Source organism: Seriola aureovittata, chromosome 5, assembly GCF_021018895.1.
Source record: "Seriola aureovittata isolate HTS-2021-v1 ecotype China chromosome 5, ASM2101889v1, whole genome shotgun sequence".
Classification (NCBI taxonomy): Eukaryota; Metazoa; Chordata; class Actinopteri; order Carangiformes; family Carangidae; genus Seriola; species Seriola aureovittata.
In genome coordinates, this window is record NC_079368.1 from 26231995 (window position 1) to 26242574 (window position 10580).

General features: G+C 40.5%; 1 protein-coding gene across 2 annotated transcripts; it reads right to left on the reverse strand.

Moving 5' to 3' along the window:
• Positions 1-889: 889 nt before the first annotated feature.
• Positions 890-10554, reverse strand: LOC130169972 (chondroitin sulfate N-acetylgalactosaminyltransferase 1-like). Of its 2 annotated transcripts, none has more exons than XM_056377033.1 (11): positions 9206-10554; positions 8295-8418; positions 6982-7632; positions 6761-6861; positions 6432-6610; positions 5999-6215; positions 4956-5057; positions 3846-4027; positions 1797-1891; positions 1610-1691; positions 890-1404 (listed from the first exon to the last, which is right to left on the reverse strand). In XM_056377033.1, exons 3-11 carry the CDS (start codon positions 7342-7344, stop codon positions 1127-1129), a joined length of 1599 nt encoding a protein of 532 aa, XP_056233008.1. In that variant the 5' UTR covers positions 7345-7632; positions 8295-8418; positions 9206-10554; the 3' UTR covers positions 890-1126. The 2 variants fall into 2 exon arrangements, with proteins under 2 accessions (XP_056233008.1, XP_056233009.1); XM_056377034.1 differs by having other exon boundaries at positions 8252-8418.
• Positions 10555-10580: the final 26 nt, after the last annotated feature.

Consider the following 10580-nt stretch of genomic DNA (forward strand, 5'->3'; position numbering starts at 1 on the left):
GAAGACACTAATGAGCCAGGGACCACACTGACTTTCAGGGTGTGTGATTAAAGTGATTATAGGTCCATTGACCATTGATTTCTAACCATATTTCTTGTGGTTTGGTTGAAGGTGTTGGTGTGCCTCCTGGTTTTATGGACCACTGTGATAAAGGAGGGAGGAATGTAGTGTGAGGTTAAGGTGTGGTCAATAAAACACTATTGAAAAACACATGGGAGGGTAAAAGGCAGAGAGTAGGTGTGTGTATTTAAAAACTGTAGATTTATATGTATTGGTGATTCTTTTGTCTAACATTACATTGTTTGATGTAGTGACTAACTAAGCAGGGGGGAAATCTGGAGTGAAACTAAAGTTGTAGTCCAACACAGATGTAACTAATAACATTATTAACAGCTGCACTGCATGACTAACTTCTTGAATTACCTCTGCTTTTTCTGCTGTAACAAGTAAAAATATCAGCTGTGAAAAAGGTAGATGAATCCAGTTCATTTGGTAAGAATAAAGACAAAAAGTACGCTGATGTCATCAGACTTATAGCTCACGAAAAGTAAAATTGGCAATGCTCATCATACAGATGAACTGCCTGTCTTGCTCTTGAGCTACTGTGAATAGCTGGTGAGGCTTGTGTCCTGTATATCTAAAAGCCAGTAGTTTTTAAAAAGTTAAATTTGCATTTTTATTTGCACTAATGTAAAACAATAGAAAATAAATATGTAGATCATGTTGTTGATGATGTCATTTCATTAAAAATCCTCCTAGTTTCCTTTATTAGTCTACTGTTTTCACTGAGGAAACTTAAGTAAACCACATTAAACCATGAAAGAGTATTTTATGCTACGTTTTCTGTTACTTTTTGTGGAGAAAAGAATACAAAGGAGGAAAAAATCAATCACATCCTTCATACTTTTATTAACACAAAAAATAAAATCAAACACAGTTTGTTCTGATGTTGATTCTTTGCAATTCCTTTTGTCCCCATGGCGATAAATAATGAGAGTAAATCACACTTTGTCTCCTCTGTTAACATTACCTGAACACCCTGTTCTCTGGCATGATTTCAGGAAATGTAAGTTACCACAAATTATCATGAAAACCAGAACAAGAACATACATAACAACCACAAAAATCATTTGTTTGACTGCTTCTTGGAGTTCAAATGAGCCTTGATCTCTCGTTTGAAGAACAGCTCCCCCAGCTGGCCATGCGAGGCTTCGCTCATGGCTTTGGTCTGCATACACATCTTGTACTTGTCTGGAGGAAGCTCATCTGAGCAGTTTTTCTCATGCCACAAGTGGAAAAGGCCACGAGATGGGGAGCGAATCACCACCAGCTTACTGTGAAGGTACTTCCTGTACAGGTGTACGTCCTCCAACCCCCAACCTTTGATGTTACGGTCAAAACCCCCTGTCAAGAAACAGACACATTTTACACACATAAATACTGGAATTTTTATACAAAAATGCACCGAATCCTGTACTTTAATGCATTTAGAAAGTTTTGAATGCACAGTTATGAGTAATATTTAATTGTATTATGACTATCATCATCGTCTTTCAGATGATGAAATTTGGGAAATTACTGATGACACAAGCTTTTTCATTATCATTACCTATGTTGATGAAATCAGACCTGTACTGGCATGTCATGCCAAACCCAAAGTCTCTCCAGAATCCAGTTTCTTTCCTGATTACCTAAGACAAAAAGAGCAGTTAGAAATCAGTCTTTTACATCATGGTGACATTTTTATGTAATTCATTGATGTAAATATATCTGTTTATTTATTATTTTTCACCTACCAGCTGCTGTTGAACAGAGGGTAGAAGTGTATGATTACTGTAGATGATAGTTGGGTTGTACTGGCTGAAGAGCACTGGATAATACACTTTCTTACCTAGAGACAAAAAGTTCAAACAGCTGTAGTATACACATTTTCAGTCTTTAACACCTATAGTGAAGTAGATTTCTTTCTCATTCTCTTTTTTAGTGAAAATTCTTTGGCATTTGATGCATTTTTCATTACTGGCAGCAACAGCAGAGATTTGACTGGACTGACAATAATAAGAACTGGGTAGTTAGTATGAGCAACAATAACCACCAGGCCTGAACAAAGAAATAATAGAATAGAGCCGGACTGACTGAGTGCTAATCGATCTCTTGGAATTACAGTGCAGGAACACCACAACAATGATGACTTATACTACATAGGGACAAAATCAAAATATTCCCACATATTAGCAGTTTGTGCAAATCCTTGCACTCAAAAGTTTTCCAAAAATTAAAACTTAAACTTAACTTCTACACAGCTTCAGTACACCCTTGCAGGTGTTTCCACTGACAGTGCCTGATTAGAGCCCTTCTCAGATCTGTGTGTGTGTGTGTGCACATACCATGATTGATTGATATCCCCCCAGTAAGTTTTCCCATTTTTTTTAGTGTATGTTAACTAATACCTTTACTACACTTATCACCTTACTTCTGATCCCACAGTTCATGGTTGTGCTGCAGGTGTCTTCCCTTTTCTTACAGATTTTCTGAAGGAATTACCAAAGGCATCAATAGACTACGAGAAAATGCCCCCATGGGGACAGACAGGGTACAGTACAAGGCTCCACACCCCTCCTATATAGGACCACCAGAGTGTTTTGTGTCTCTTTGTGGTTCTTTGTGGTTTTTTTGTGTCTATTTGTTTCAAACAAGAAATATGAATATGTTTGGTAATCCGTCCACAACCCACGGTAGTAGATGGCAGATAGGATTACATTATTTCCTTTAAGATGTGACAGGCTGCAATCCAACATCAATCCCCCAAAAGAAAGAATAGAGAAGATAACTGTTGTATACTGCTAACTTTACTGGTACAAAGAAATTAAAAACTGGAGCAAATCAGTCAAAGTTTCACGGGGCTATGAATAAGGTGAACTGGCTGCCCTTCATTGGGCAGTCCCAGTGTTGTGTCAGGGTCTAAAACCCTTTACCTTAAATTGAACTTTAACTTAACTCAACCAGTCGTCTCTTATGATGCTTACCTTGACCCCAGCCTTACCCTAACCGAAACAGTAATCTCTGCTACACCTCATCATAACCTAACTTAAGCTCTAACCCCAACCACTGAAGAGGCACTAAGGGAAACACAATGGGAGGGACACATTATCTGAAGGGGGAACAGACCTCGACACAACACCAACATGCTGCTGGAAAACTCGCTGAAATTCAGTGCAGGCAGCAAATCAGGCAGACGATGTGTCTATCAAACAGCAGGTGGTGTCAGAGATGCTGTAACAAATGTTATTTCAAATATTTCAGCTTGTTGGCAGAGACAGTGCTGTACTGAGCAGACCACTTGAAATACTGTATGTGCTTATTTGTCATTATTGTTTATGATGCTGTTTGACCATGTGATATGTTTTTTGAAATTGAAATGGAGGGGAAACCGCTGCCGAGAGGCTCCAGCAGAGGTTTAATCAGCCAGAATAATTGTACACCCGTGTGGATATGCAGAGCCTTTAATTAATCTGTACCACTTCCTGATGAAGCACTGTTTATAAAGGGTTAATTAATTGTTTTATTAATGGTTAATAAATAATTTACTAATACTTTACAGATGAGTTATAAGTATAACCGCTTCAAATGCCCCAAGAGTCTCATAACTATATTACATAGCTAGTTAGCTTAGCTAATGTAACTTCGGGAGGCTAGTGAATAGCTGTGACTTTCTTGTGTTATTCAGCAGCAGTAAACCACCACAATGTGGTAAGTAGGGTCTGACCCCTGTGACTGATCATGGTCCCCCCTGTGCTACCTCATTTAAAAAAAATCAGAGAATTGCCCCTGCCCGTCTCTCTCACCAGCCTCTGCATTGAGACGACAGGAAGTCAAGAAGTCAGCTGTGAAGTGGATGTCAACATCACAGAAGAAGAGCAGGACATTCTGGCTCCGCCTCCAAGCCCTGGCGCCCACGTCTAGGCCTCGACCACGTGAAAACTCCTCATTCAGCTGGATCAGTGTGAAGCTCCTGAACCGAGTCTCTCTAAGGGAAAGATGAAGAAGACTTGGATTAATCTGTGTGTGCAAATAGACATCTACTTTAATGAAATAATAAAATGTACTTTAATCTAATTTGAAATGTTTAGAGTGAATAATCGTTCAAAAACAACCGACCTCCACAAGAGTGTTGCAGCATTACATAGTTAACAATAGCTCATAAAGGATATACAATATTTTGCTCCCAAAAGCCTGAAGTAAAAAAAAGATTCTGCATTACAATTTTATAGAGGGATGTGTGTGTTGCTCCCTGGAGGTTCAGGGGCTTCAGAGGATTAGCTTGTTATTAGCCTGCAGCTCCAAAACACTGATACTCTCTCACTTTTTATCTTTTGGCCAAAATATCTGCAGTGCAGTTGAGTTGAGATGAAGATGAAGATTTCATCTTTTTCTTGCAGTAATCTGTCTCAACTCTCCCGCATCATATTTATTTTTTCATCATTTTGTGCCATTACATGTTATTATCTTGACAGAGGTGTAGACTCTGTAGACTGTAGGTCACATGACGTTGAGTCAAGCAAGACTCCTGCAATGAATCCCATGACTTTAGACATGACAAAACCAGCAGGTAAACTGTTATTTTATTTGATCTTTTTTTCACATAAATGTGACCCTGAAATTAATACTAACAAAAATAATTATTTGCAAACATGTAGAAACTGAGAATTAAAGCCTCTCATCTTTGTTGTCTCATGAAGACACAAAACTGGAGAAGGGTCAAAAATACAGCTGTGTGTAATTGAAACTGTGTCAGTGATTTCGTACCTGTGACAATTCTGGACTGGAATGTCCAATATCACAGGGAGATACTGTAGGTGATTGTTGTGTAAGGAGGCGATTTACTTCAACACACCAAACCAAATGCTACCAATGTAGCTGACGTTCGAACTGTAAATTGACAACCTGGTGATTACCTGGTGGTCTGGTCCAACATAGCTTTAACTTGGTCTATCTGATCTCGCCCAAAGTAGACGACAGTGAGATGAACCCTGCCGTCCTGCTTGATGCACACTTCTCTGAACAGAAAACACAGAAGGACACATGTGTTAGGCCCATTCTACACAACTTTCTCCAGCGATAGCCACAAATGACTTTATCTTGAGATAAGCCAAGACAAATTTATTTATACAGCATCTTTCAACAAAAGGGCAATTCAAAATTCAAAGTGCTTTACATTAAACACAAAAGAGATTAAGAAAAGACACACAACAATATAAAAAGACACATTTCAATTGGGTTTAAGATCAAATATAAGATAGAAATATGCTAAAATAGAACAAATCAGAAAAAAGGGGGATTAAAAAAATCCTGCACAGGAAATAAAATGCAACGGCAAACTAAAAAGTCTTAAATCCTGATTTTTTAAAAATGAGAGAAATACAGTATGTGGTGCATAAAAACTGAATGCTGCCTCTTCATGTTTAGTTTTGACCATGGGAATACACAACCTGAGGGATCTGGATGGTTCATATGGGAGCAGGAGATCAGTGATTTGGACCCAAAATACTTTTAAAGTCTTCATTAACCAGCAGCTCATTTTTAATCTTTGTCATAGGGTTAGGGTTAGGAAGAAAAAATTGAAATTGTCAATAAATTGCACCGTATGGAGCGTAAGTGCAGTGTTCAGTGCCGAAAATCTGCTGAGCCTCTCCAGGCAGAGGGCCACTGATAAACACCTTAGTATTCAAGGAGCTGGGTGTATTGAATAGATCGGTAAAGTGCTGTTTCACAGATAAGGAGAACAATTAGATTCCCATCTGTGAAAGTAACCTTTAAAATCTGTAAGCTTTTCACTTTCTCTGAAGTGGCGAGGAGTCTTTCAGCCAAGCTACTCTACTATTAAGAGACGGTTTCACTCAGCACTTCCAAGTGTATTACTTAACTATGAGATCAATAATACAATCACAGTTCGTGTAGTGAGTGGGTGACAATGTGCTCATTCACTCTCAAATGATACCTGAAGTTGTTGATGAACTGCCTGAATGTGTCCGGCCTCTTGGAAAGAGGTACGATGATGTTGATGAGCATGCTGCGCGTATCCACACTGTCGCTCTTCACCTTCATCATGGGGCCGAACGGCCTGAAGAGCACGAGGTGCGTGAAGTCCTGTGGGCCGTCGCCTTTAAACATCAGCTCGTACACGGTTCCTCTGTCCCGCTCTGTACGGGTCAACCCTGTGACCGAGGAAAGAGGAGAATATCTTGGTAACAGATGGATCGCAGTTTTTTTAGTTGTAGTAAGAATTTGAAACCACCTTTGGATATAGAGAGAGTTGGTTTGATTTTAAACAAACTGTCATTGAATTTAATCTATTCGTGCCTGTCCAGATGGACAAACTTTTCCTGAGCTGAAGATGAATGTATGAGTGAATGAACCGAGATCTTTCTCACCCTCTACGAAGTCTGAAGGGGAGTATGTTCGCTTTCGCCTGATGTTGTCCATGTGTTGCTGAGGTCCATTCAGGACGTGCAGAGCTGTTTCCACGGTGCCTATCAACTCATCCCTGCGGTCTTTCCTCACAGGCCTCTCCTCAGGGTGCTTGGTCAGCCCTGTCTCCAGCTGGTACACCCTGAGTGATGCAACAAAAACCCCACTCTATAAAGAGGCAGCATTGTATGACGTAAGACTTGACATCAGGAGCAGGTTATACACAGTGCTCCTGGAGGCCCTGAAAGCTCTACGGTGATTGTCCTTAACGGCGAACAACTGTCCCACTCACCTCCGCAGAGTGAAAATGTCAAAAGGAATCACTGCATATTCGCTGGACAGCTTTACACCTGAGTTCACCTCCGCCTGGTTCAGCTGGGAGCGGAACAACTCCTGGAGGACATGATGTAACATTTACTACTACACCAATAATGTCAAACTTCATTTATCTCGTCAGGCCGCATGAAATGTACATGTTTTCTGCATCTTTCATTCTGTGTCATGTTTTCCTACCTTCAGGTCAGACTGTGTCGGGGTTTTGTGCAGACTCTCCAAACCCTGAGGCAGAATCCCTTTGGTTTTTGCTTTATCCAGGGACTCCTGGAGCTGCTGCGTCCTCTCCTGGAGAGCCTCCTTCAGCTGGGCTATCTGCTTTGTCAGGCTGTTGATGTAATGTCTGTGAGAGTCTTCCCTCTCCTGCAACAAAGCCATGTATCCCTCCTTACTGGTGGCTCCCCCAGACCACAGCGGAGACTGCTGGCTGCTGCGAGATGCAGGTTTACAGGCCAGGAGGTAGAACAGCGAGAGACAGCAGCAGAGGCCTAGCACAATGAGGCCGACACGGGCCACCAAGGCCAGCAGCCACCGTTTAAACATGGTGGATTGTCTTTCAAACGATTTTTAAACACTTTAGGCTTATAAAATCATGGCTCAGTTTCTGTCATGTGGAGGTGCACCCACAAAAAGATGAGCAACCCATAGCTCCAAAACTACACATCAAGAAATATGGATTTTAAAAAAGACGTCCTCCTGTTTTCTCATGTCGTCCTCATCCGTCACATCCACAGGTAGCATCTTCACAGGGCATTTTGACATTCAGTTTTTTTGGACCAATTCGTCTGTGCCACTTTAAGTGCAGGGATCATTCCAGAGTATCGAAAGTCCCTACGATGACAAAAATGTACATTTAAAGCAATGGATCCCAACATTTTCGACTGCTTAAATCTACCCATGATCCTGCATAACAGGTTATAGACGCACACTGTCTGGGATTCTTTTCTCAGATTATGTCATTTTCAGGAGTTGTCTGAGGAGGTCAGAGTATCTAGTATTTCACAAGGAAGACTCTAAAATCACAAATGTCAACCTCATGGGGATGTTAGAGGAAAGTCATAATGATTCATCCTCTGGGGACCATGAGTGTTAAAAATCTTCTGCCAGTGCATCTAAAAGTTGTGCACTGAGCAACAGACATTGTCGTCCCCAGAGTCATGCTGTTGCCATGATTAGGAAGCAAAGGTTAGTCAGAAAAAAATCATTATGTAAAATAACTTTTTTTTAATCATCAGGTGACCCCCGCTGATTTATCTAGGCACCCTCGGGTCAAAGCATAAATCATTCCCACAAAGACAGATCTAATGTTAAACACCTGCTGTGAAAATAATAGCAACATCGCCTAATTATTCTTTTTTTTTTTTTGGCATTTTATCAGGAGAAAGCCTCAAAGGACTTTACATAAACACAAAAACACAAATAGGAGACAGGGAAATCAAGAAAATCTTACAACATCTAACAAATCCAGTGACAATCGGAGAGAGCAAACCAACCAGTCTAATCAGTCTTGTTCTGCTGTGCCTCAGTGTTTTCGTGAACAGCTTATTTCGTTACCAGTCCGTGGCATGCGGCCCTGTCTCGTTGCTGTTGGACTGTTGGTCAGGTTTCATTTGGCTGCTGTAAAAAAAATGCACAGAAAGAGAAATAACCTGACCTTACATTCACTCTGAGTGCCACGACGCTGAATGTGGGAAGTGACAGAAACAAGCATTTCTCTGTGTGTCTCTGCACTCTGTGTGTGTGTGTGTGTGTGTGTGTGTGTGTGTGTGTGTGTGTGTGTGTGTGTGTGTGTGTTGCCATCATCAGTTTATTCACAGCACAGTTGGCTCTTTATTGCTCAGGTAGAGGCTGATCTCATGAAAGACTTGCTTATGTTTCCAGGTCCACCCAAGCACTGTGTGTCAGTGTGTGTGTGTGTGTGTGTGTGTGTGTGTGTGTGTGTGTGTGTGTGTGTGTGGGTAGATGTCTTGGTGATTACAGTTGCATATATACATGTGTTCATACCATGTGGACCCTTTTAACACAGTCCACCATAAAGATCAGTACTTTTAATAAAACATTTCAGCGTGTTTTTATCTCTGCATTCTCATAAAAACCCTTCCACAGTATATGGAGTAGTTTTGCATCATAAATATTATGGTTATGGTTGTAATCTTTAATTTATTGTGGCTCATATTAAGGCCTTTCATGTATTTAAAACGAGTGCAAAGCTTTCACCCTGCTGTCATCCCGGTTGAACACTTTACAGGCAAATCACAGGGGGTCATCAGATTTATGAGCTCTCATGAAAAAACCTGACATCATAAACTCAAACATGCAAACGTGGCCACACAATACACAGGTTACACTCTTTAAAGCTGCAATTAAGGACAGAAAGATTAAAAATGCATATAATTATACTCACCAGCTGCTGTGAATCTCAGGAAAGTTACGATTGGATGTCGATCATCCTGAACTGCTTCTCTCCGTCTGTCACTGTTTTAGGTTACAAAACAGCATCTTACCGATGTTTGCAGGCAGGGAAGCTGTGTGTTTGTTAGTGTTTAAAAAAAGTGAGAGGCTGACTTGAACAGCTCTCTAGCTTGTCACAATTTTAGGGCTGAAGTGACCTTACAGGAGTAAACTGGACTACTGAGGACCTCCTCTCTCCCATCCTCTCTCCACTCAGTCTCCTCCTTCTCCCAGCACCTCCCTCTCCCCTCGCTTTTTTTTTTCTACCAGACCCAGTCTTCCCCCCCTTAGCATCCCTATGGAGATCTAACACCATCTGCCTTCATCCTGAATTCCCTCTCAGGTCCTCCGAGGATCCGCCACTCTGCCCTTAAGTCTAATTAGAAGGCAACCGGAGTAAGGAATGCCCTTCAGACTTCGATGCTCTGCCACCTGCAATCTGTTGTTGGGGAAATAGCTAGGTACCAGTTGGATCCCACCAATAGGACGGGGTCTTGCACATTTAATGAGGCAGCGTACAGATGGTCCTTGTTTTCATTCGGATGTCGACTTCTGAGCTCTGACTCCTCTAAATCACCAAGTTCACTTTGTTTCCCTTGTTTTTTCTTGTAAATGGAGATTTGGTAATATAATTCATTGCCATTGTGTTAAAATGTTTCTGAAATGAGACTGTTATTATACAGCGACATGATGTAGAATCCAAGTCAAATATTTTTTAAAGGAAGAGACAAAGTTTTCAGGGAAGGAGTGAAACTTGTTTCTCGTCTTAGTAAAGAGCTTATTTTTATTATATTACTTCCATGACTTTATTTGATTATTAGTTTTTGCCGCCAGAGGAATATGGCTCAATGTAGGTGCTTTGTGTCTGTGCCTCAGCGAGACATCTTTGGTTTGTTTACATGTGGTTCTATGGGCATCTTTAAAAAGCAGCAGGTGTCAAACACACATCTGTTAGTTTTATTTATTTTTTTAATCTATTTTTATTTACTACTCTTTGTCTGTTTTATGTCTTTTTTTATGTCTTGCTTTTGCTTCCTGACATTTTTCTGACCATAAATTTTGAGTTCTAATAACATGTATATTTCCCTTTTATTATATTGTTGTTGGTTTATTTCTAATTTCATACATTTTGGAAATAGTGTACAATATGGCAGATATAGCTGAAAAGCATTTGTTGTTTTCCCAACATTCAACAGGAAGATTATTATTATTTATCTGAGTACTGGCATTCTGTTCGTTCTGTTTAGATAGCAACGACTGTGCACCTGACACATTCCTGGAGCATTTGGAGTTGTGCACGCTGCTACTGTCAACTAAGAACCAGATAC

What these genes read in the sequence shown, in the direction of transcription:
- LOC130169972 (XM_056377033.1), bottom strand. Translation starts at nt 7,344, where the DNA reads ATGTTTAAACGGTGGCTGCTGGCCTTGGTGGCCCGTGTCGGCCTCATT. An exon ending in TCGTCTCAATGCAGAGGCTG is followed by an intron (nt 1,892 to 3,845) that starts GTGAGAGAGACG and finishes TTTTGTCTCTAG; the next exon opens with GTAAGAAAGTGTATTATCCA. An exon ending in CCTCTGTTCAACAGCAGCTG is followed by an intron (nt 1,692 to 1,796) that starts GTAGGTGAAAAA and finishes TTTTTGTCTTAG; the next exon opens with GTAATCAGGAAAGAAACTGG.